This window comes from Lemur catta, chromosome 18 (assembly GCF_020740605.2).
Source record: "Lemur catta isolate mLemCat1 chromosome 18, mLemCat1.pri, whole genome shotgun sequence".
NCBI lineage: Eukaryota > Metazoa > Chordata > Mammalia > Primates > Lemuridae > Lemur > Lemur catta.
Window position 1 is genome coordinate 38824947 of NC_059145.1, and position 26381 is coordinate 38851327.

The window sequence follows — 26381 nt, forward strand, 5'->3', positions numbered from 1 at the left end:
GATCTTGCTCATGGCTGAAGTAGGCTTCCCCGGGCTGGGGAGAGGGTGTAGGGTGGGCATTGCATAAAGGTTCTATGCTGCTCTGTGTTGATTCCTTCTTCCTGTGAACACCTGTGCTTTCCACATAGGCCCAGAGCGAATTCTCATTCTGGGTCTACTTCAGCAGGAGCAGATCAGCTTTGTATTATGGGGCTCCGCCTAAGGTTTCTTCTGGGGAGAGGGAGTAACACTGCTATAAATACTAAGCGTGTAAACCCCCCTAAGGAGACTAAGGTGGGCCTGGGTGAACTCACCAGAGATGCTGCTCTTTCTCAGGGAGTACCTCACAGATAACTTCTCTGATATGGGAATAATAAAAAGGGTTTGTTGGTCCCTGGTCTTTGAAGCATTTGGGCCTCCAAAACTCCAACCCTACTACAGTCCCAGGCATAACTGATCCTCATGGAAGATAAGAGCTAAAGTCAGGGTACTGGCGCTAGCCTCTCCAAACTCGAGGATCGTAATGTCTTAGTTGGATAAAGCAAGGTTGGCCTGGGGTGTCAGGGACCCCAGAGTTGGGACCTACGCGTCCATCTTTCCAGAATCACCCAGAGCCGAAGACTGAGAAAGTGGAGTATTCTTTTAGTCTGTGGGAACTATGCTGCCCGCGCATGGTCTTGCACTGCCCAGAGCCCAGAGGGACCCACTGTCCCATTCCCTTTCGACTGCGGTTTTCGTGACTGTCTGGAAATGCCGAAAAAGAACAGAGCTGAGTGGCTCAGGTCCGGCCCGTCTCGCACCAGCTCTGGCTTGGAAACAACGCTCTGTCTTGCCCTGGAAAAGGGCCCAGGCGGCAGCATCGCTGCTCCCCGCCTCGATGCAACGGAGGTGCCAGCCAATTCCTTCCAGGAAACGCCTGAGAGCGACTGCGCTCCGCCCCAGGATTCTCTACGGTCGCCCGGCCGCTAAGCCCAGCCCCTGGTCCCGCCCCCGAGGGTTTGTCCAATCCACACCAAGCATTCAGGCTCCGCCGCTGGTTTGGTGCGGTCATTTCCGGTCCTTTCCCGGAAGTCGCGCAGTGGGGCCAAATTTGAAGGGAGAGTTGGACCTGTCGTAGTTTCCTTGGCTACCTGGGTCCCGGCAGTCCAACGACCATGCCTATTCGTGCGCTGTGTACTATCTGCTCCGACTTCTTCGACCACTCCCGCGACGTGGCCGCCATCCACTGCGGCCATACCTTCCACCAGCAGTGGTGAGTGAACACGGTGTTTGGACCCGGGGTTCGCCCCGGTACCAATTCGGGGCTGTGGGGTGTCGGGCCTCCGGGCGATCCGACCCCGGAACCCAGACAGGTGATGAGAACCTCGTTAGACGGAACCCCACGGTGCCGGGAGTTAGCTACTCTCCCAACAAAATGGGTCCCAGGCAGGATCGTCGCAAGAGATCTGGAAATAATAGAGAAAGAGACAAAGTGTAGTTTAAAGTGATGGGGAAGTCCAGCATTCCCATGAGTCAGGAGGCACTGAGTGAAGTCCCACATAAGTATTTTTTTTTTTTTTTGAGACAGAGTCTCGCTCCGTTGCCCGGGCTAGAGTGCGGTGGCGTCAGCCTAGCTGGCAACAACCTCAAACTCCTGGGCTTAAGCAATCCTTCTGCCTCAGCCTCCCAAGTAGCTGGGACTACAGGCATGTGCCACCATGCCCGGCTAATTTATATATATATATATATATATATATATATATATATATATATATATATGTATGTATGTATGTATTTTTAGCTGTCCAGGTCATTTCTTTCTATTTTTAGTAGAGACGGGGTCTCGCTCTTGCTCAGGCTGGTCTCGAACTCCTGAGCTCAAACAATCCGCCCGCCTCCGCCTCCCAGAGTGCTAGGATGACAGGCGTGAGCCACCGCGCCCGGCCCTGCCTATTTTTTATTCTCTCTTTTCTTGCTTTTGTTAGGACTGGTTAAATATTCCAGTTAGTTTAGAAGTTATGTACCCCATTTCCATTCTTTCAGTGGTTATCCTGGAAACTAAAATATGTATCCTTAAATTACCAAATTTAAGGTTAATCAACATCTTTCTCATTTTCCCAGGCAACTCAAAGAGCTTAAAATACTAACACCCTTTCCCCACTTCTGTGTTATTGTTATTGAATACTTTAACTCTATTTTTTTTATGGTAAACATATTTGGGATTTTTTTCCCCATAAATATATAATATATATTTTTAAATTTAAATAGATTTGAGAGTACAAGTAGTTTTTTGTTATGTGGCTGAATTGCATAGTGGAGAAGTCTAGGCTTTTAATATACCCATAATTGTACTTTTAAATAAATTTTGTTTTTGGAATAATTTTTAATTCACAGCCAAGTTGCAAAGATGGTACAGAGAGTTATCATATACCCTTCACACAGCTTCCCCAATGTTAACATCTTACATAATCATGGTATATTTGTCAAAACTAAGAAATTAACATTGGTACGATGCTATTAACTAAGCTATAGAGTTTATTTGGATTTCCCCAGTTTTTCCATTAATGTCCTTTTTTCTATTCCAGGATCCAATCCAGGTTACCACCCTACATCTAGTCATCATATCTTCTTAGTCTCCTCTGGTCTGTGACATTCAGTGTCTTTCCTTGTTTGGTGGTGGTGGTGGTTGTTGTTGTTTTTGATGGCCTTGATATTTTTGAAGAATACTGATCAGGTATTTTGTAAAATGTGCCTCCATTTGGGTTGTCTTATGTTTTCTCATGTTTAAACTGGGGTTATAGTTTTTGGGAAGAATATCACAGACATGAGATGCTCTTCTCATTGCATCTTATTGGGAGTACATGACATCATTACCATGACTGGTGATATTAATCTGATCATTTGGTTAAGGTGGTGTCTACCAGGTTTTTCCACTGTAAAGTTATTTTTCTCTTTCAATATTCTGTTCTTTGGAACCAAGTCACTAGGTCTAGTTCACACTCAAGTAGAAAGGACTTAAGCTCTACCTCCTGGAGGGGTTAATATCTAGATATGTTATTTGGAATTCTTCTGTAAGGAAGATTTGTCCCTTCTCCATTTGTTTATTTATTCAGTCATTTATTTAAATTCGTATGGATTCATAGATGTTTATTCCTTGCATTATAATTCAATACTATCATTTATTTACTACTCAGAATGGCCTATATTGTCCACTCCCACCTTTTTTTCTTATTGTGGTAAAATGTACATAACGTAAAATTTACCATTTTAACCATTTTTAAGTGTAGAATTCAGTGGCATTAAGTACATCTGCAATGTGTGTAACCATTAGCACTATCTATTTCTAGAATTTTTCCATCATCCCAAAGAGAAACGCTGTACTCATTAAACAATAATTCTCAATCTCCCTCTCTCCCCAGCCCCTAGGAACCTCTATTTTACCTTCTGTTTCTATAAATTTTCTCATCAGGGTACCTCATATAAGTGGAATCATACAATATTTGTCCTTTTGACTAGTTTATTTCACTTAGTGTGATGTTTTCAAGGTTCATCCATGTTATAGCATTGTCAGAATTTCTATCATTTTTATGGCTAACATTTAATTGTATGTATGGAGATACATTTTGTTTATCTTCTCATCTGTTGATAGACCTTGAGCCTACTGTGAATAATGCTGCTATGAACATTGGTGAGACATTAGTATACAGGTATCGGTTTGAGTCCCTGCATTCAGTTCTTTTGGATATATACCTAGGAGTGGAATTGCTGAAACATATTCTGTATTTGACTTTTTGAGGCCCTGTCATATTGTTTTCCACAGCAGCTGCACCATTTTAAATTCCCACTGAAATACATGAGGGTTCCAATTTTCCCATATTCTTGACAACACTTGTCATTTTTCCGTTTTTTTGATAATTGCCATCCTAGTGGATATGATGTGGTTTCTCACTGTGCTATTTAAAATTATGGTAAAATATGCACTATAAAAATTGCAATTTTAACAATTTTGGATATACAATTTAGGGGCATTAAATACATTCACATTATTGTGCCACCGTCACCACTAGTTTCAAAACATTTTCATCTTCCCAAACTGAAACTCTGTACCCATAAAACAGTAACTACCAGTTGTTCCCTATCCCAAGCCCCTAGCAACCACCATTCTACTTTCTGTCTTTATGAATTTGACTACTCTAAGTAGAATCACACAATATTTGTCCTTTTGTGACTAGCTTATTTCATTTAGCATAATGTTCATCCATTATTGGTTGTAGTATGTGTCAGAATTTTATTTCTTTTTAAGGTTGAATAATATTCCATTGTATATATATACCACATTTTGTTTATCCATTCATTCATTGGTGGACATTTGGGTTGTTTCTACCTTTTGGCTATTGTGAATAATGCTGCTGTGAGCATTGGTATACAAATAATCTGTTTGAGTCCCTGCTTTGAATTCTTTTGGGTATATATCTAGAAGTGGAACTGGTGGATCATATGTTACTTCTATGTTTAACTTTTTGAGGAATTAGCATACTGTTTTCCTCATGGCTGCACCATTTTACATTCCCACCAGCAATGTACAAGAATTCCAGTTTCTCCACATTTTTACCAATACTTGTGATTTTCTAATGGGTGTCTTCTTTTTTAATGCATGCATTTATAACTATCAGTTTCTCTCTTAGTACTGCTTTTGCTACATTTTATAAGTTTTGGTATGTTAGGTGTTCATTTTCATTAGTCTCAAGGTATTTTCTAATTTCCCTTATGATTTCTTTTTGACCCAGTGGTTGTTTAAGAGTATGTTGTTTAATTTCCACATATTTGTGAATTTTCCAGTTTTTCTTCTGTTACTATTTTTGTTAAGAGACAGTCTCTCTCTCTGATGCCCAGGCTGGAGTACTGTTGCCCAGTCACAGCTCACTGCAGCCTAGAACTCCTGGGCTCAAATGATCCTCCTGTGGCAGCCTCCTGAGTAGCTGGGACTACTACTGGCACCACAATGCCTTGCTAATTTTTCTTGTTTTTTGTAGAGACAGAGTCTTGCCATGTTGCCCAGGCTGGTCTTGAACTCCTGGCCTCAAGTGATCCTCCCACTTTGGCCTCCCAAAGTTCTGGGATTACAGGTGTGAGCCACCACCCGTAGCCTTCCCACCCCCTCATAAAAGGGCAGGGTCTTGCTCTGTCACCTAAGCTGGACTGCAGTATGTGATCATAGCTCACTGCAGCCTCAAATTCCTGGACTCAAGTGATCCTCTCACCTCAGCCTCTCAAGTAGGTAGAACTATAGGTGCATGCGCCCATGCCCAGCTAATTTTTCTTGTTTTTTGCAGAGACGGGTCTCACTATGTTGCCCAGGCTGGTTTTGAACTCCTGGGCTCTAGTGATCCTCCTGCCTTGGTCTCCCAAACCGCTGAGATTACAGGCATGAGCCACCATGCCTGTTCTGTCTCACTCTTATGAGGATCCTTGTGATAATCTCCCCATCTCAATATTCTTAGCTTAATGACAACTGCAAAATTCCTCATGCCATAAAATAATCACAGGTGTTAGGGATTAGTACATGGATTTTGTTGTTGTTGTTGTTTGTAGTGGCATCATTCTACCTACACTTGTTTTTCTGCAATTCGCAATTACTAATATATGTGTGCTAGACCTCAGAGTATCTTCTATGTCTCCTATCATCCCTTCTATATTTTCCCATCTTTTTAATTTTCAATGTTTCCTCTGACCTATCTTTAAGTTTACTAATTCTTCACCTGTGTTTAAACTGCTCTTACACTCATCCACTGACTTCATAATTTTGGCCAGCTTTAGGATTTCTGCTTGGTTCTTTCTAAATTCTGCTATGTCATCATTTAGTTTTTAATTCTCTACTGATATTTTCAAGCTTGATTTTTATTTCTTTAGCATAATATGTTTGATCTGTCTGACAATTACAATATTTGAAGTCTTTGTGGACATGTTCTTTTGGGTGGTGTGCTCATAGTGCTTTCTTCCTTTTGTGCCTGTTTACTTTTAAAATTTTTTAAAATTAAAGTATAATATAGTTACAAAAAAGTATACTTATAATAAGTGTATGGCTTGTAGAATTTTCACAAACTTACCATACCCATGCAGCCAGAATTCAGATCAAGAATAGAATATTATCAGCTCAAGAAACTTTATATGCTCTTCCAGCCGCCCCTACCAACCCACTCTCCTTCCCCACATAAAGATTACTATCTTGACTTCGAGAGCATAGACAAATTTTTGCCTAGTTTTTTACTTTATGTAAATCATACAAAATTTACTTTTTTTATTTTGAGACTGATTCTCACTCTGTCACCCAGGCAAGAATGCCATGGCGTCAGCCTAGCTCACAGCAACCTCAAACTCCTGGGCTTAAGTGATCCTCCTGCGTTGGCCTTCCAAGTAGCTGGGACTAACAGGCGTGCACCACCACGCCTGGCTAATTTTTTGTTTCCATTTTTAGTTGCCCGGTTAATTTTTTTCTAATTTTAGTAGAGATTGGGGTCTCACTCTTGCTCAGACTGGTCTCAAACTTCTGAGCTCAAGCAATCCATTTACTTCAGCCTCCCAGAGTGCTAGGATTATAGGTGTGAGCCACTGTGCCTGGCCAAAATTTATTTTTTATGTCTGGCTTCTCTTCTTCCATGTTATGTTTTTGTGATTCATCCATAATATTGTTCTTAGTTGTAGACTCACTGATTCTCCTTGCTGTGTAGTATCCCATTGTGGCTGGTTAGCCTTGATTATATATTATACATGGCCTTTAAAATAATTATTTATAGGAATATTTGAGGCCTAAGATAATGGTATCATTTTCCAGAGAGGACTTTGTTACTCCTTGGTCCATGGGACTGGGGGAGTTCACTAGTAGGAGACTACCTTTTTTTTTTTTTTTTTTTTATGGAACGCTTCACGAATTTGCGTATCATCCTTGCACAGGGGCCATGCTAATCTCTGTATTGTTCCAATTTTAGTATATGTGCTGCCGAAGTGAGCACAGGAGACTACCTTTTTTTTTTTTTTTTTTTTGAGACAGAGTCTCACTCTGTTGCCCGGGCTAGAGTGAGTGCCGTGGCGTCAGCCTAGCTCACAGCAACCTCAAACTCCTGGGCTTAAGCGATCCTACTGCCTCAGCCTCCCGAATAGCTGGGACTACAGGCATGCGCCACCATGCCCGGCTAATTTTTTCTATATATATTTTTAGTTGGCCAGATAATTTCTTTCTATTTTTTTTAGTAGAGTCGGGGGTCTCACTCTTGCTCAGGCTGGTCTTGAACTCCTGACCTTGAGCGATCCACCCGCCTCGGCCTCCCAGAGTGCTAGGATTACAGGCATGAGCCACCGCGCCCGGCAGAAGACTACCTTAATTAAAGTTTAAGGATTGAACTTTGCTGGACCACCCAGATGATGCAAAGCTGGACTATGTTTTGCCTTTACCACTACTTACTTTTATTTCTAGTTGGCTCTTACCTTGAAAGTATAGCCTTTAGGGTCCCAGCTTAAAGTGGGAATATTATCAGAGTAACTGCCTGTGGTTCTGCCCTCCTTTGCTGGCAGGCATTGTACCAAGAAAGAGCAGGACAGACCCTGTTGTGGTCAGAGTGGCTGCCTGGCCTATGTCCCCAGCCAAGCTAGAGCTCATCAGTCTGTTGTTCTGCTTTTCATTCCAGCTTAATTCAGTGGTTCGAGACAGCACCAAGTCGGACCTGCCCACAGTGCCGAATCCAGGTGAGGGTGCCCACCTCAGCTGAAGATATCTTTTCTTTACCAGGGAGTAGGAATGTGGAAAGATCTCTGAGGTTGAGAAATATCTCTGACCTTTTTGGACCCTCCTGATTTGAGGCCAGTTGGGCCTCACTTGTGCCCTTAAGTTACTTGGGTGGCCTACTTACAACCACGGAGAGCTGGAAGATGGACTTGCTGCCTAGGCCAGTTTTCACTTGGGTGGATTTGGCCTCCCTCACTGCCTTTTCCTCAGTGCCCCAGCACTTAGAGTTGGGTGTCTTTTGAACACTCACCACATGGGTCTGCAGTAACTCAACTTTAGCAACCACCAAACCAGAAGCCCCAGCTTAGGGTACCTGCAGGGGTGAAGAGGTCTTCTGACTCCAAAGGATGTGCTTTGAAAGGTTAGGCCCGAAAACATGCATGTCAGGCAAGCAGTCAGACCCATGTAGAACTCTGTCCCCCTTGCCTGTAACCTAGCTCCACAGTGATACTTTATCTTGTTCTCCTGTCCAGGTTGGCAAAAGAACCATTATCCATAAACTTTTCTTTGACCTTGCCCAGGAGGAGGAGAATGTCTTGGATGCAGAATTCTTAAAGGTACCCAGAATTTATCTGATTCCACTTAAACCCAAGTCCTCTGGGAGTTTACTTTCTACTCCTACACAAGCAGGGTGCTTAGAATGTGGAGATGGTGGTGTGGAGGGGAGACTTGTTAGAGACTTCAAGGCAGAGGCAAGGAGAGCAGAGGACAAGTGATGAGACACAGTTATCAGAGAAATACACTGTAAGGGAAAAAGGGGGCTGCTTGACTGTGAACCCTCCCCTTGGGATTTCAGGGCAATTCCAACCAAAGTGCAGAGTGCCTCTCCGGAGGTCACCTCACCTTTTGAAGGACCTACAGTCATCCTGCCTACTCCACTTTGCTGCTGAGACAGTTAGTGACAGATGAGAAAACTCTTTCACTCCCCAGCCAGGGAAGATTTGTGGACCCACTGTTCCCTAACCTGGCTATGCCTCAAAATTGCCTGAGGAACTTGGTATAAAGTCAGATGCCTGGGCCTTCCCCAGAGCAGGAATAGAGGGCAGAGCCTCTGGAATAAAGATTTGCAGCCCAGGTGGAAACCCACATTGCAGGGGAGAGTGGGTAGGTTCCTTCCTATACTCCTAATGCTTCCCCTCCAAATGTAAAATTTAGCTTTCTTTGTGCATGAGGAGGCTGGGTTGGCAGAAAGCTCTTGAGGAAGTTGGATTGAGGTTCACAAATAATCCCTGGACTCTGAGAGTTAATTTACTGGGCATCTGTCAGATCAGAGTTCATTGGCCCTGGCCCTAGAGTGTCATGACGTCCTTGGAACCTCAGTGCTTCAAGAACAAGGAGCTTTTGTGCTTAGAGCTGGCATGTTCATCGTCATGGTAACTGCTCCCAGTTTTAAGTGGTGTCCTCCCTGTGATGAAGGCATCAAAGGCAGCTTCCTTTGTTGCTTTCCTTTTTTCTGTCTTTCAAAGCCAGATATGTGAGACAGGGAGGCAATATCTTGAGTAGTTTGGAGCAAGGGCTTGGAAGCCCCTGCTGGGGTGTGAAAGGAACCAGAGGACTATGGGTAGTGATGCAGCAGCCTTGGGCTCGTGTCTGTTCTCAGGCAGCCCTTGCATGCCCTTCCTTACCCACCACTTCCATTCCCAGCTATTCAGCCTACACTTACCAGCCACACCACCAGAAGCTCCTGCCTCCAGAGTCCTGGTTAGAGTTTGACAGCAGGAGCCACCTGCTAGGCCTGGGCCTTAGTATTGTTCATCTGTGAAATTCTGAGTCTTGTGTTTACCTTAGAAGGGAGATCTAGAGTAAGGTTTGCCTGGATTCCATCTAGATACCACTGTGGACCCTTGGTCAAGTGTTTTAGTTCTGCAAAACCTTGGTTTTTCTGGTTATGGAGTAGAAACCTCTTTTACCCATAGGGTCGTTGAGTTCTTTAGGCTATTGAATGGGAGCTGCGTTCAGTTCTGCTCCAGCCTCTCAGTGATTCTGTGACTGACTGAATCACCACTGACAGACTCTCAGTGGCTCTGGAACATACGCTTTGAGAGGCTCTCTTCACCCTCACAACAGTCTGGTTGAGAGCCTAGCCCATGTGAGGTTTCATCCAGGGCTACAAAGCTGTCCTGGTTTACCTACCTCTATTGGATTCTGGGGCTGGAAGTTTTCTGGTACAGATACAGAGCCAGCCTAGAGCTTGGAAAGGAGGTAGACTGTGAAGCAGGCAGGATTCAGGGTGGAGAAAAGGAGTGTTGGCCCAAGGTCCTTGGCCATTCCTATTCTTTGTTCCTGGTAAGTGCAGCTGATGCCCAGAGGGAATGAGGGCAGCACAGAGAATGAAGACAAGGAAGTGTTGGAAGCCTCTACTGTTGAAACTGATCACATAGTCTCAACTTTACTTCCCTTGCCACTATTCTGTCCCTTTCCCTGTCCTGGGGCCTTGCTCCTGGGTTTTTTTTTTTTTTTTCCCTCCATCTTACCTACTTTTCAAAAAGCCACATAAAATAAATGCTTATAAAGTAATCCTTATCTCTTCATTGTTGGCTTAGCTTGGCCTTGAGGTACAGCAGGATCCATGCCTCCCTGGACCTACAGGCCTCATTATCCAATCCTGGTGCTCCCCACAGCCTTATGGGAAGCCATGTGGAGATCAGCTATGATACTTTCCTGCTGCTTATTGTGGATATTGCCTTACAGAATGAACTGGACAATATCAGAGCCCAGCTTTCCCAGAAAGGTAAGTTAGCAAGAGACAAGGGGCCCTGGGAAACCCCTGACTTAGATGCTAGAGGGAGGAGCCCTAGGAGGAAGGCCTCTAACCTTTCGGCAGAGCCAGGAGCTCTCCCTGATTTTTATGTCCAAGAGTCCTGCTAGCTCTTGTGACTGGCAGAAAAAAAGAGGAAATGGAGGTGACTGAAGCTGTCTACCTAGACCAGGTGAGCCTCTTCTCTCTGTCTATAGCTTCTTGCCCAGGACCCAGGCTGGGAGGGGCCACCTAATGGGACAGAGTATCTTCAGGAGAGGGCTCAGCTGCTGAGTTTGGCTAGAACCTACTTGAGTTCTGGGATGATGAACTAACTAGACCCATGGGAGGGGGGAACAGTAAAATCTTTTCCCAAGTAGTTCAAGCAGCAAAAATAGGATTTGTGCTTCAACAAAGGCTCTGGCTTAGCTTCCCTGGTTTGGTGCATGCCAGAGAGAGAATAGGGCCATCCAACTTTCTGGCTTAAGCCTTGTTTCTTACCTGGCTCAGGGATGAGGTGCTAGTACCCCAGGGCCCAGGTCTCATGCTGATAGATGGATGGACCTCTCTCTCCCCCACCCTTCACCCATGTTCCAGAGAAGGAGAAACGGGACAGCCAGGCCATCATTGATACTCTGCGGGACACACTGGAAGAACGCAACGCCACTGTGGAATCTCTGCAGCAGGCCTTAGGCAAGGCTGAGATGCTGTGCTCCACACTCAAAGTGGGTCTTCTGATCTTGTGGGCACAGAGTTGGTGGGGGAGATATAGCCATAATCCTGGGCTCACCATTCTGGGCTTATCTTCTGGTTCTGTCTCAGTCAATACCTTGGTTTGTGCAGTTGTGAAATGGAGGCAGATTACTTCTTCCCCAAGTCCTTCTATACTATACCAATCTAACCGATAAGAAAAGGGCCATATTGACTGTGCTTGTGGATTTTGTACTAGGTAGTTTGGAGAGACAAGGCCTTTCTAGCACTTCACAGAGGGGGTGCTCAACTAAGACCTCAGTGAGGCTGGGCCACGTTTCCAAAAGTGGTTCATACTCCACTGATGAGGCCAGCTTGAAGAACCTTCCATTAGCACTCCAGTCCTTGGCTGGGCTGCTCTCTGGAGCCAGATCAAACAGCATCCCAGGGAAGAGCAAGGGCCTTTGAAGTCGGCTGTGCTGAGCTGACCGGGCAGATCAAAGCCTGCAGAGCAAACAGCCCTAGACCCAGATGAATTTTGTATCAGCCTGGGTTGGTGAGCCTCTTGCTCTCCAAGGGGCATGAGGCGATTGATCTGAACCCATGATTGATATTCTGGCCTTGTAGGCAGGAGCAGTCCTTGCTGGATGCCATTTGAAAGGGAAAGGGAGCCATCCTTGTGAACAGACAAGGCCCCAGGATATTCATTGTCTCCATTCCTGCTTGGGGGCTGGGCCAGGTCACATGGCCTAACTAGTGGGAGGGAGCAAACTAGCACCTGGCTGCAGAGCAGGAGTCTCTGATGGCATTCTCAGGTTAGAGATGGCATGGTCTTATGCCGAGGGCAGCCTGGCCAGCTGCCCCTGGCTCAGTTTTCCTATCTTGGCATCTGTTCGTGGGTCTGGATGGTGAATGGTGAAGCCTGAGTTTGTGCTCTGGACTTCTTTAGCTACCTGCACAACATGTACCACAAGGCCCAGATCACTGGACTTTGGCAGCTCACAACAAGCCTATAGATGCTGGCAGTGGGCTGTGCCTATGATAAGACATATCTCAGGAGGAAGCAGGCGGGGAGGTGAGGAAGCAGCTGGCCTAGAGCCTCTTAGCAGAAAATGTACAAGGCAGAGTGGGGCCCAAGAACCTTACTTCTTGGGGTTTGGGAACACATGGTTATCAGCATTTTCAAAAGATAAGGTACAGACAGTTATAGAGTGAAGTTTCCCCAGTGACTTTAGCTATGGCTCCCAGTATGTGTGTATTTACTGTTCAGAAGCAGATGAAGTACTTGGAGCAGCAGCAGGATGAGACCAAACAAGCCCGGGAGGAGACCCGCCGACTCAGGAGCAAGATGAAGACCATGGAGCAGTGAGTTTGGAGCTGAGTCCTGCATTGCATGTTTGTACCCAGGGCCCCTAGCTGGTACAGCTCTTAGGACTGCAGCAGGGAGTGGGGTTGGGTCACCTATATGGTTCAAATCTCTGTAGGCCATGGAGGGCTCAGGCCAGCCAGGTATGGGCATAAGTCTCCTTGCTTAGCTTTTATGGACTCCCACTTTCTATGGGGGGCCTTGCTATATTCCTCCCTATTTGTTGCTTGTGGCCAGATGACCTGGCAGGTCTTTCCTTCCAGGATTCTCTCTCCGGGAAATCGCTGACCTTGAGGCCCTCAGTCAGCACCTCTTTTTTCTCACAGCATCCCTGGAGCTGTGCTTAGCTTTGCTATGGGGCTTTTCCTTGGGCACACCCACCTGCTAAAACATCCTAGCAGCCAAGGCTGTTACCATAGCAACAGCAGCAAAGGAAAGCAGAACTGTACTGGGTGCCTACCCATCAGCTTCCAGATTTCAAGTGCTGTGGGCCGGTGTGTTTTTCAGGATTGAGCTCCTACTCCAGAGCCAGCGGCCTGAGGTGGAGGAGATGATCCAAAACATGGGTGTGGGACAGTCAGCGGTGGAGCAGCTGGCTGTGTACTGTGTGTCCCTCAAGAAGTATGTACTCTGGCCCCTCTCAACAAGCCCAGGAGCTAGGCCATGGGGCCCTAGTCATGCCACTGCTGCCCATCCCTTGTAAAGCAGATGGAGTTAAAGGGCAAGCTCTGGAGCCATGCTGCTGCAGTTTGAACCCTGACTCTCCCTCTCATCTGCTGTATGGCCTGGGGCCAGTTTCTTGGCCTCTCTAACCCTCAGCTTCCTGAATAGAGATAGAAATAGACCTGTCTCATAGGGTTGTTAAGAGAATTGAGTGTGAATTTTAAGTGTTATTTCTAAGGGAGTTGATATAGCCCTCTGAGCTATAAGCCCCATCATGGTATCAGCACTATTACTGACCCTGCCTGGCTTGAATCAAACTTTGCTTGTATTCTTCTCTGTGGTGGGGGTGAGGTTGGCAGGAAGAGGGGCTACTTGGCTGACAGGCACAGAGGGTCCAAGATGCCTCATGTAGGACCAGATGGTGTAGGGGGCCCCCTAGTGAGGCTGGAGCTTCCTGCACACCCTCTTAAGTCACCAGTGCCTATAGGACAGGCAGGGAACAGAGTCACCTCCATGCATTCTGTGCAGTCCCCTCCACAGCACCACCTGGCCTCTTTTGGGCTTAGATATCAAAGTAGGAATGAGAATGAGCTGAGGGTTTGGGTGGTGCTTTGTGTTAGGTTGGTCCTGTGGCTTAGTCTGACCTACAGGGTGTTCTGTTCTGGCATCTCTTTTAATGGTCATTTTGCAGAGAGTATGAGAATCTGAAAGAGGCACGGAAGGCCTCAGGGGAGCTGGCTGAGAAGCTGAAGAAGGATTTGCTTTCCTCCAGAAGTAAGGTAACTTAGTGGGGAGCAGAGGGTGAAGGGAGAGGTGGCTCACCTTTCCCCATGCTCACTCAGGTCTCCTGAGCAAGGCCATGGGACCTGATGGCACAACTGACTCTATGGGGCTGTTGGATGACTTATAGAGACTGGTTACTGGTTCTTACAGGGCATTGTCTATGTGGCCTGTCCACTTGAGGTAGCAGATCATGGAGGTATTCCCTCCAACACATGCATATTCATGATCCCCTCTGCTCTTCCTGGCTCCTGGGCAGGATGGAGAGCACAGGCCCCAAATGTGACAGCTTCAAAGGCCTGTTTTTGTACTAGGCCCGGAGTAGGAAAGCTCCTAAACTTGATTTGGTCAGCACAGCTGCTTTTACTTCTGCATGGTGCATCCATGGGCTGCAGAGTGTAGGAAGCAGCATTTGTTCCTGGGTAGCTCCAGATGTGCTTTGTCAGACTGAAGCCTATCCTCAGAGAGTTGAGATCTCTTCCTATACCCCCAGTCTCTTCTGGACCCTAGGCTACATGGACCATGCACTGGGTAGCCAGGTGGGGACAGGGTACATGGTCACCACTTGGCTTTTCCTTTATTCCCTACACTTTTTTGCAGTTGCATGCAGTCTACACTGAATTGGATCAGGCCAAGTTAGAGCTGAGGTCGGCCCTGAAGGACTTACAGAGTGCTGACAAGGAAATCACGGTGAGGGACATCCTTGGCCTGATCGAGAATGAAGGGTTTGTATGCTCTCTGAGCTGGGCTGGGCTGTCTGTACGCAGGAGCCTGTGCGCCAGTCAGTGCTGGTGGTTCTGGGCTCCTTGCATCCTCCTGTGTCAGGGTATGCCCTTTGGCCCTGGTCTGGTCTAGAGCCTGGGCCTCCTCGGCAGAAAGCAAACACCATACATCTTCCCCTCACAGTCTGTCTGTACCTATATCCTTGAGGTCCTTAGTCATCAGAGGAGGACCTCTACCAGAGAGAGGTTCTAAAGCCTGGTGGGCTTGGCCTCCTGAGCCTGATGTTGGGGTTTCAGGCCTTGTTCTGTTCCCAGTGGACCTGCCTTTCATGCATGCTGCTCGTGTCCTCTACATTATCTCTGGACTCAATGCCTCAGCCTTTCTCTCATACTCTTCTCTTTCTTTCCCCAAGAGCCTGAAAAAGAAGCTAAAAATGTTGCAGGAAACCTTGATCCTGCCACCCGTGACCAATGAGACTGTCAACCGCCTGGTTTTAGAGAGGTTTGTTGACACTCTGGGGTGGTGCAGGGTTCACAAGCTGGGCGAGCTCCCTCGTAAGGGTCTTTACTCCTCCTGGCTTTGGTGGAGTGGGTGGCCTTTGTGGACCTGAAGTCTGTGGACCTCCTGCCCTGGGAGCCAGCCCAGGTTTAGTTGGAAAGCAGCTTTGAGGCAAATTCTAGGCTCTGACAAGGAGAGGCCGGAGGAGGCCAGAAAGGACCTAGGGGTGATCTGAGAATGGGGCAGGAACACTACCTGTCTTGGGGCATCCTATTTATGAAGTGGCTCACCACATGCGTCTATCTGCCCCAAATTCTGAAATAAATATGAAAGCACTCTGAATTATTAATAATTCCCTTGGTCCCAGGAATGTGTACTTTAAAGCTGCCAGCAGAGGGAGCCAAGAGGAAGAGGGATTGGTATACCTGTAGGAGTGGGCATCCATTTCTGCTCCTGAATGTTTCACAGAAAGACTAGATGAGAGCATTCTCAAGGCTACCTCCTGCCTGCAAGGGTCCCTGGCAAGGACCTAGACAGAAAACACACAACTCCTGTCAATGACCCAGTGTTTTTTTGTTTTTTTTTTTAATCTTTTTCTTTTTTAAGAGACAGGGTCTCAGTCTGTTGCCCAGGCTACAGTGCTTTGGGCCAATCACACCTCACTGCAGCCTAAACTCCTGGGCTCAAACAATCCTCCCACCTCAGTCTCCTGAGTAGCTAGGACTACAGGCCCATGCCACCATGCCCAGCTAATTTTTAATTTTTTTTGTAATGTTGGCATCTTGTTATGTTGCTCAGGCTGGTCTCAGACTCCTGGCCTCAAGCAATCCTCCTGGCTCAGCCTCTCAAAGTGCTTGGATTACAGGCATGAGCCAGGGCACACAGCCAGCCCTTCTCTTAACTAGGCACAGTCTGTTCTAAATTCAGTGCTGCAAGCGCATTTTCTCAGAACCTCTTGAAAACATTTGCTTTTGGCTGTTGTTCACACACACTCATCTCAGAATAAACCTCTTTAAATTATTAATATAATGAACAAACAAAAAAAATTGTCTACTTCTCAGTGGCAGCTTTGCTATGTCTTCTTTGTACTCTGATGGCAGGGCCCTTAAAACTACAAATGACCTGAAAGACTCTGCCTCTACCTTTCTTCCATGACAGCTGATATGTTGCTGCATAGGTCTGGAAGAAGTCTTGTTTTCCTGATATATTGCAATTTTTAGGCACATTCCTTTAACCAACATTCAGATCTGAAGGAAGAGCAGTCCAGACAGAGAGGATGGCAAGTGTAAAGCCCCTGAGGCCTGACTGAGCTCAGTATCCTTGGAGGAGAGGGGCTGGTAGCAGGTGGGCCAAACCTCTGCAGGATTATGTAGGCCAACCTTGTAGTACAGATTTTATCCCAAGGACCGTGGAAACTGTTGGGGATGCCTGAGGAATATCACTGTGGTGGGATGAGCACAGGCCTCTGATTTTTATCCCATCACCCACTGATGATTCCTCAAACCTGTACTCCAGCCCAGTGGGTACCAAATCACCAGCTTGATGTCTACCCTCTTAGACTTCTGCTTCACTACAAATGAAGACCCCATAAGACCACAGTGTTGAGGTAATTTAGGGGGCTTTAATTTTAGGTATTTCTTAATACTTTGGTCATTCTCTAATTTTTAAAATATAACTCCTTAGAATGCATTGGAGATGGATTCAGATCAGCTCGCAGAAATCCATGTAATTCCTGCTGGGATCCAGGAGGAATTTTTAAGAAATTTTTAAATTAAGAAATTTAACCAGGCCGGGCGCGGTGGCTCACACCTATAATCCTAACACTCTGGGAGGCTGAGGTGGGCGGATCGTTTGAGCTCAGGAGTTTGAGACCAGCCTGAGCAAGAGTGAGACCCCATCTCTACTTAAAATAGAAAGAAATTATATGGATAGCTAAAAATATATATAGAAAAGATTAGCCGGGCATGGTGGCGCATGCCTGTAGTCCCAGCTACTCTGGAGGCTGAGGCAGAAGGATCACTTGAGCCCAGGAGTTTGAGGTTGCTGTGAGCTAGGCTGACACCATGGCACTCTAGCCTGGGCAACAGAGTGAGAGACTCTGTCTCAAAAAAAAAAAAGAAAAGAAAAGAAAAGAAATTTAACCATTCTGAGCAAGAGCAAGACCCAGTCTCTATTAAAAATAGAAAAAATTAGCTGGGCATGGTGGTGTGTGCCTGTGTTCCCAGCTACTCAGGAAGCTAAGGCAGGAGGATTGCTTGAGCCAGGAGTTTGAGGTTGCAGTGAGCTATGATCATGCTACTGCACTGTAGCTCAGGTGACAGAGCAAGACCCTGGCTCAGAAAAAAAAATGTAATCAAGGCCGGGCACGGTGGCTCACACCTGTAATTCTAGCACTCTGGGAGGCTGAGAGGGGCAGATCGTTTGAGCTCAGGAGTTTGAGACCAGCCTGAGCAAGAGTGAGACCCTACCTCTACTAAAAAAATAGAAAGAAATTAGCTGGACAACTAAAAATTTATATAAAAATTAGCCGGGCATGGTGGCACATGCCTGTAGCCCCAGCTACTTGGAAGGCTGAAGCAGTAGGATTGCTTGAGCCCAGGAGTTTGAGGTTGCTGTGAGCTGATGCCACAGCACTCTAGCCTGGACAACAGACTGAGACTCTGTCTCAAAAAAAAATGTAATCAAGAAATCTCTTAACTTTTTACTTCAGCAGTATTTCTTTCTTTCTTTCTTTCTTTTTTTTTTTTTTTAATGAGACAGAGTCTCACTCTGTTGCTCAGGCTAGAGTGCCATGGTGTCAGCTCACAGCAACCTCAAACTCCTGGGCTCAAGTGATCCTACTGCTTCAGCCTCCCGAGTAGCTGGGATTATAGGCACACACATCATTTTTCTATTTTGAATAAAGACGGGGTCTCGCTCTTGTTCAAACTGATCTCAAACTCCTGACCTCAAGTGATCCTCCTGCCTCAGCCTCCCAGAGTGCTAGGATTACAGGCGTGAGCCACTGTGCCCAGCCTTCAGCAGTATTTTTTATTGTGGTAAAATATACATAACAAAATTCACCATTGTAACCATTTTCTTTTCTTTTTTTTTTTTTTTGAGACAGAGTGTCACTTTGTTGCCCTGGCTAGAGGGAGTGCCATGGCATCAGCCTAGCTCACAGCAACCTCAAACTCCTGAGCTTAAGCGATCCTACTGCCTCAGCCTCCCGAGTAGCTGGGACTACAGGCATGTGCCACCATGCCCGGCTAATTTTTTTCTATATATGTTTTAGTTGGCCAGATAATTTCTTTCTATTTTTAGTAGAGACAGGGGTCTCGCTCTTGCTCAGGCTGGTCTCGAACTCCTGACCTTGAGCGATCCACCCACCTCGGCCTCCCAGAGTGCTAGGATTACAGGCATGAGCCACCACGCCCGGCCCATTGTAACCATTTTCAAGTACAATTCTGGCATTAAGTACATTCACATTGCTGTATAACCATCACCACTATCCATCTCCAGGACTTTTTATCTTCTAAAACCAAAACTCTACCCATTAAACAATAGCTCCCCATTCTCCTCTCTCCCCAATCCCTGCAACTACCATCTACTTTCTGTCTCTATAACCTTGACTACTCTAGGAATCTGATGTAAGTGGAACCATATACTATTTGTCCTTCTGTAACTGGCTTATTTCACTTAGCATAATGTTTTCAAGGTTCATCTGTGTTGTAGCATGTGTCAGAGTTTCTTTCCTTTTTAAGACTGAATCAGTAATCATATTTTAAATTTGCAAGTGTTCTTTCTTGCTCTGTGAGTACACTTTTTGTAAAATATACCATTCTTATTTTAAGGGCTCACATTTCTGCTTGTCTCAGAGTCAATATTTGTACATCAGGGCCTTTCTCTTGGGCTCCCCTCCCACGCCTGGTGGTCCTTTGCTGCTTGGGAGTGCAACCTATGTGGGCAGGGTTTGCAGGAAGTGTGCGGTGAGCTGGCATCATCCTGGAAGGTCTTACCTGAACCCAGAATGCAGACGGCTTTACCGTCAGGTCCAATATTGGCTGCTCTAGGTCACTGTACATGATTTGCTTAGTGTCTTTGGGAAAAGCTCTTCCACTTCTTAGCTCAGGGTAGCAGCCTGATTGGGGAGACATGATTGAGCTGAGTACCTTTAGAACCCTAGCTGCCTCAAGGCAGGGAGTATAAAACCTTTTCCTAGGATATCGCTGAAGGCTGCTATCTGTGCCTTAGTTTTCAGGGCTGCTTAATCCTTGTGTAAGGTCCTTCCTTGCATTTGCAGCTCCCTCCTTGTGGGTTCTGGCTGCTGTCTGAGTCTCCCGTCCCCTAGTCATGCTCTCTCTCCCAGAATTTTGTGGAAATCTCTGGGTACTGATGGTGGTTACCCTTTCCATTTTGTTGCAGTAGTATTACCTTACACCTGTCATTTTAGGGAGGACTTAGCTACCACCCCCAACTATAGAGGGGATGTTAGGAAGTCCTTTCACTTGGGCCCCAAGGGCCCCTGACCTCTAGGCTGGAGGGAGTTGGGGAGGCCATTGCTTAGGATAAGGCTACCAGGGATCCATGAGTTCTAGAGGAGATGCTGGCTTGGCGTGGTGGCTCACAGCTGTAATTAGCACTTTGGGAGGCTGAGGCAGGAGGATCACTTGAGGCTAGGAGTTCTAGACCAGCCTGGGCAAAATAGCAAAACCCACTTATATGAAAAAATAAAATATAAAAAATAAAAAGAGAAGACATTGACTGAGCCCCTGCCACACAGGTAATGAGTCTGCCCAGGGCCTTTCCTCTGTTTTAGTAAGAGGAACTTTGAGTGTCTTGCCCTACTTCCTGAGACCTCTGGCATGAAGCCTTATAAATTGGCCATAGGTAGGTATACCAAGGGTGATAGTATCACTCAGGAGGGCTGCAATCCAGGTCCTCAACCAGTAAAAGAGAGGCCACTGAGCCCTGGGTTCTTCGTTGTAGGACAGACAGAAGGTGGGAAGGAAAGAAAGTGGACCCCTGGCAAAAAGGGAAACAGGCTGCAAGCTCACAAAGGAAGAAGATGATACTGGGAACAGTTGGAAAGAACAAGAAATGTGTCCATATGAATCAGATGTGGGTGTGAGGGCTGAGGGAGGCACTGTGAGAACTTCTTGAGTCTCGAGTTTAGTGTTGTGGATGGCCAAGAGGTGCAAGTGAAGAAGACTGGCTTGGCTTGAGCCAAGGTTGAGCATGTATCTTGGCAGCACTGGCAAGGCCTGAGGGGATGATAGTAAGAAGTTGTTCTTTGAGCCACCTGGAGGGTAAATGGGTGTACTCAGCTAGACCCTGCCTGCCTCTTGAGTTCCTAACCTTTCTTAACCTGAGTCTGGACTTGCTAGGGTTAGTAAACGGATACTGGGAAAAAGTTGGCATAAGTAATCCTTGGCTGCTGCTTTATGCTGTGGTTCCCAGAAAGGGAAGAAAAACAACCAACATGGAGTTGGCTTGAGGTGTGTTTGTGCAGTCTTCATTTCTACTTGCAACCGAGTAAGAAAGTGGAGCTTCCAGGGGCCTGGCCAGGGAAAGGCAGAAATAGTCCAGGCTTTCTGGGTTGCTTACACACCCAGATCAGTGCAGATAGCTCCTTTCTGATTTGTCTCTTCTTTTTATTTTTCATTTTTTCGTAGATATGGGTTTTGCTATTTTGCTCAGGCTGGTCTAGAACAATATTTGCTCTCCAGAAACACTAATGCCTATATCATATTCAATTTATGGAAGTGGTAGCCCCCTAGGGGAGTTATTTTGATGGTTTCTAATATGGTGCCATTTGCTGTCACAAGTAGCAACATCACAGGGGGAGGGATGGAGAACTTCCCTCTACATCAGCCTGTAGTGACATCTCTGACTGGCTCCTTGCACTGCATTCTGAGAAATGAGGCTACATGGTCAAAAGCAGCAGTCTTTTGTTTATAGATTTGGTTTTTGTCTGGGTTTTCACTTGCTTCCTTCCTTGTCTTCCAGATTTTCACTGGTCCCATGACTGTGTAAAGGACTGAGCTAAGTGATTTATTCTGTAGAGACTAGGGCTTTCTTAATGAGTAGCCCCCAGTCAGGAGTGGGCTACGGACCACGGGAGCTGGGCTCTCTCTGATGGTTGAGGGGCTATTATCCTTCTGGCCAGCAACTGTGGTCCCAAGTAACCAGGCCATCTCTGCCTTCAGCCCAGCCCCTGTGGAGATGCTGAACCCAAGGCTCCACCCACCATCCTTCAGTGATGAGATAGATCTCAATGCTACCTTTGATGTGGATACCCCCACTGCCCGGCCCTCCAGCTCCCAGCATGGCCACTCCAAGAAGCACCACCTGGAGAAGTCACAGTGAGTGGAAGTCCATAGCACTGTCCATGGGCTGGTAGGGGCATGGCTAAGACAGTTCTGTAGGCCCTTCACTAAAAGCTCTGAGTGGCTGATGGGGCAGTGAGGGCTGCCGAGGCTTGGCTGTGGCTTTGATTCCAGCCACCACTTCTTCCCCTTCCAGAGCACTCAGTCTGTGCAAAACTCTTCTCTTGTCTCATTAATCCTCACCATTACCCTTCAAGACAAAAGTGTTAGAATGTGAGTTAGAGAGAATGCAGGGGTTTGGACTGGTGATGTTGAGGAGGCTGTTCTCAATACCTTGAATGCCTGCCTACCAGAGTCCTGTGCCAGGGACTCTGAACTTCCTCTTCCATTCTGTGCCCCTGAAGCCCATGCTTGTGGTAGGACCATCTCAAACCACCCAAGGGGTAGCCCACAGGGGCAGGCATGAGGAGCTATCCAGAGTTACAATGGGGCAGGTGGACCTGCACTAGAGGTACAATGAACTGGGAAAAGGGAAACTGTCTCCTTGGCCAGGCCCACCAAGTTGATTCACTGTGGAGACAAGGACTACACTCATTTGTACGTGTAGGTATATGCTACTCGGGTAAGGGAGGTCAGAGGCTGAGCAGGTTTCCTCCTAATTAAAGACTTTGGAGGCCGGGCGCGGTGGCTCACGCCTGTAATCCTAGCTCTGGGAGGCCGAGGCGGGTGGATCGCTCGAGGTCAGGAGTTCGAGACCAGCCTGAGCAAGAGTGAGACCCCGTCTCTACTAAAAATAGAAAGAAATTATCTGGCCAACTAAAAATATATATACAAAAAAAAAAAAAAAAATTAGCCAGGCATGGTGGCGCATGCCTGTAGTCCCAGCTACTAGGGAGGCTGAGGCAGTAGGATCGCTTAAGCCCAGGAGTCTGAGGTTGCTGTGAGCTAGGCTGATGCCACGGCACTCACTCTAGCCCGGGCAACAAAGTGACACTCTGTCTCAAAAAAAAAAAAAAAAAAGACTTTGGATAGGAGAGAAAGAAATTGAGATGTTAGACAGTGTAGGTGGAAGAGGGCAAGAGAACAAGCCAGCTGGGCTATCCACCCTCCCAGACTTCCCAAACCCATGCAGTATAGGGCCAGGCCTAGTAGCAATGAGAAACAAACCTAGGGCCTGTGGGCTGTAGTCAGGGAGCCTATCAGTGCCTATTCCAGAATCTGGCTTCCTCATCTTGCCTCTTCTTCACCTGTATAGGTTGAAGGTGGGCACCTGGGGTTTTCAGGATGCTACTAGGCCTTTTAGAGACACTTCCACAATCTTGAGGGCCTACTGGGAGAACGAGGGAGCCCAAGATGCCCCTAACTCAGCTCAACCTCCCCAGAGCCAGACTCACAGCAAATGGAGAGTCTTCCCATGGTCATCATATGGCCTCTCCACAGGCTGTGGTGTAGGAGCAGAGGAGTTCAGAGTCAGCAGACCCTGATCCCACTCTTGTCTTCATGGCTTGGGGAGCCACAGAGTCAGCCCTAGATGACCATCCTCCCACCTACCCGGGAAAATACCAGGAGAGGATATCCAGCTGCTAGGGTCCCCAGGAACTAGATGGAAACACAGTGTCCAGCTCTGGGGCTGGGAGTAGGAGGCCAGGGCATAGGGCCATGCTCTATTCTGCCCCAGACCCTACCTGCACGATTCTCTAGGAAGATGGCCTGGCCCTGTGTTCTGAGAGTACTTTGTGGACTACATTACTGAGAGGCTAACTTACTGAGGGTCTCGTGGAGGTAATGCCCCCTCTCTGGGCAGATAGGACTAGGCCTGAGCGCATTAGATGCCTTCTGCTTCCATCAGGGCATGACTGGTTTTCTTCCTGTGGGTGGTCAATCGGTTGGGCTCCCCAGCCACATGTAGAGCCTGGGACATGGTGAGGTACCCAAGGACTTGGATAACATTGGAATTTGGCCCTGAGTGGAAACCACAAGATTTGGGCATAGCCCAATCTTCCCTGTCTCCACCACCCTGCTGGCTGTGGCTGTATAGCTGTTCACAGAACTGCACTTGGGGTGGGGATCACTGAAGTGCCTGCCTAGAACATAGCCATATCAGCAGCCATGCCACGTGGACTCCCCAAGGAGTGTGTGCTGAGCTTGGCTCTCCTGCTCCTCACGTCTTGCTTACCTACTCCTTGTCCTGTCTTCATGTTTCATTCTTGTAGCTCTCCTGTTCAGAACATCCCCAAGAAGATACCCAAATGTTCCAAACAGGTAAGGACTTCCCAGAAGAAGCTCAGGTAGTCACCGTCTAACCCATGCAAGGACTGGGCTTGAAGATGGACTTCTGGGAGGTCAGGGTCTTGCCAGAGCCCTCTCACTCTTGGCCCAGAACTGAGATACCTCGGGGCCACCCTTGGGACTCCATTCATTATCTGTCCTGCTTCCTAGTGAGGCATCAGAGATTCTGATCTTGTCCCACCACCACTACTCTCCTTCCTTTGCTGTTATCTGGCTTATCAAGTCTGGCTCTGGGATCTCCCCTGTAGGAGTCCCAGCTCTCACTGGGTGGCCAGCGCTGTGCAGGAGAGCCAGATGAGGAACTGGTTGGTGCCTTCCCTGTTTTCATCCGGAATGCCATACTGGGCCAGAAACAGCCCAAGAGGACCAGAGCAGAGTCTTGTCACAGCAAAGATGTGGTGAGTATGGCTTCCCACAGTGGCAAGTGCCAGCCCTCTCAGGGTGGAGCTGGGTAGCCATCCCCCTAGCCTGGCCCACTCATCTCTTCCTTCTGCCCTAGGTAAGAACAGGCTTTGATGGACTTGGAGGCCGGACAAAATTCATCCAGCCTGTATCCTTCTTCTGTGGTAATGGGCTGAGCTGAGCTGTGGAGCCCACACCATGCCTCACCTGTACCCCTAGACCTCAGCCTGCCAGTACCAGCAGCCTCAGGTGTGCAGAGCCAGGCCTTGCTCAATGTAGCAGGGCTGCCCATCCCCACTTGGCCCAGCTGTAAGCTCTTCCTGCCCTGCATTCCAATCCCTTCTCTAAGCCTCTTCCTTGACATCTCCTCCAGACTGACACAGCCATGATCCGCCCACTGCCCATTAAGCCCAAGGCCAGGGCTAGGCAGCGAGTGGGAGTGAAGACAGTACACTCTCCCTCCCAAGCCAAGCTGGACACCTTCCTGTGGTAGTGAGAACAGTGAGTCTGAGCAGTGGCCAGACATGTGCCAAGGACTGGCCAGGCAGGGCATTTTTAGGGGATAGTTCCTCCTCCAGGACCAGTCCTAGGAGCAAGGGCAAACAAGCAGGTGAGGGTGGGAGTGATGCCCAGAGACTGTGCTATTCCTGTCCTCACTCTGTCCCTACCACTGCTATACCAGACTTACCTTTGGGGGCTGACATGACCAGCCCATCATTCTAACAGTAGGGCTTGCTCCTGGTTCCAGGCTCCTGTTTATAGCCATGATCACATGTGGCTGGGCTCCTTCTGGTTCTGGAGACCAGGGTCACTTGTTAACTATCTCTATGGACCAAAGTGCTTGAGGCTTCTCAGGCAGCCTCAGCTTGAGCTTCTGCCTGTCTCTGACTTGCAGCTAGGTATAGCCTAAGCCAAGCAGGTTGGGAACTGGGGGCGGTGGTGCAGAACAGATTGGGGGGAAATTTTCATGTAAAATAAAAAAAAAATAATAGAATCTCTTCTTCCTGGTTCTGAGAGTGTAAATGTGCACCAACACTTCAGAAAACTGTTTGGCATGAGTTTTTAAAAGACGAAAGATTCATACAATCTGAAGAGAAGGCAGAGTATGTGGCATGACTTTTTAAAGCAGGAACATCAACTAGCTACAGACCTAGCAGATCCATCCCTAGGTATGTGCCCTCTCGTAGGGCACAGGGAGACTCTAGCAAGAATGAAATCACTGCAGCTTTTTCCACAGTCTCTAACCTGGGCACAGCCCAAAGTTCATAAGCAGGAAAGTGAATGGGTAAACCAACATCTATTGATACAGAAAACCCACAGCAATCACAACAAATAACTAGTGACCACTACCTTTTCTTTCTCCCCACCTCTAAATGCCACCAGCCAAATTGCTAGTCTTTGGGTCTTGGCTGCAGCGGCACTTTCTCCCTGAGTACTTCCCTTCTTGACCCCTAGCCTGTGTGAACCCCCCCCTAACTTCTCACACCCTCTACTGAATGGGGAGTTTGTGTTTCCCCAGGGTCCAGCATGGGCCTGGCACAGGGAGCGAATGAATGCTTCAGGCTGAGGGTGCCCAGCTGTTCGTCAACCAATCTAGAGGACTATGGGGCTTCATGGAAAGGAGGTGAAGCTCTTGGTTATGAGTGTTGGCCCCTGTGATGCTGACTTGAGCCAGGGAGATTTAGTGAGGGAAAGTTCACTATCAGGTTAATAGTGTAGGGACTGGCTGCTGCTAGCACTCTCCTTGCCAGCTGAGTGGTCTTAGGTTAATTACCTCGCCTATCTGTGCTTAGCTTCTTTGTAAAGTGGGAACGAAAACACCAGTTCCCTTCCAGTTGAGGGGAATCTAATGACTCAACATACAGGTTAAGAACTTATGACAGCTAAGTAAAATAAGCCAGACACAAAAACAACGATTGTATTGATTCCACTTATATGAGGTATCTAGAATGAGCAAGTTCATAGAAACAGAAATAGAATAGAGGTTACCAGGAGCTAAAAAGAAGGGGAAATGAGTTATTCTTTTATGGTCACAGAGTTTCTGTCTAGGGTGATGAAAAGTTTTGGAAATAGATAGGGATGATGGTTACCAAAAAAAGAGCTTATGACAGATCTAAATATGTAGGAAGACATCCTGTGTTCATGGATTGGAGGACTTAATATTGTTAAGATAGCAGTATTTCCCCA

The 26381-nt window shown here is 47.1% G+C and overlaps 1 protein-coding gene and 1 non-coding gene across 3 annotated transcripts; one reads left to right on the top strand and one right to left on the bottom strand.

The window, feature by feature from the left end:
* The first annotated feature begins 1049 nt into the window (after positions 1-1049).
* Positions 1050-25194, top strand: LOC123623258 (TRAF interacting protein). Of its 2 annotated transcripts, none has more exons than XM_045530202.1 (15): positions 1050-1231; positions 7641-7698; positions 8212-8295; positions 10430-10469; positions 11073-11200; positions 12436-12530; positions 13039-13152; positions 13886-13973; positions 14575-14664; positions 15110-15198; positions 21384-21539; positions 23717-23765; positions 24041-24190; positions 24292-24342; positions 24568-25194. In XM_045530202.1, exons 1-15 carry the CDS (start codon positions 1134-1136, stop codon positions 24685-24687), a joined length of 1410 nt encoding a protein of 469 aa, XP_045386158.1. In that variant the 5' UTR covers positions 1050-1133; the 3' UTR covers positions 24688-25194. The 2 variants fall into 2 exon arrangements, with proteins under 2 accessions (XP_045386158.1, XP_045386159.1); XM_045530203.1 differs by lacking the exon at positions 1050-1231 and adding an exon at positions 2581-2600.
* LOC123623739 lies at positions 6865-6968 on the bottom strand. The gene has a single exon (XR_006730017.1). It is a non-coding gene; the product is annotated as a U6 spliceosomal RNA (small nuclear RNA).
* Positions 25195-26381: the final 1187 nt, after the last annotated feature.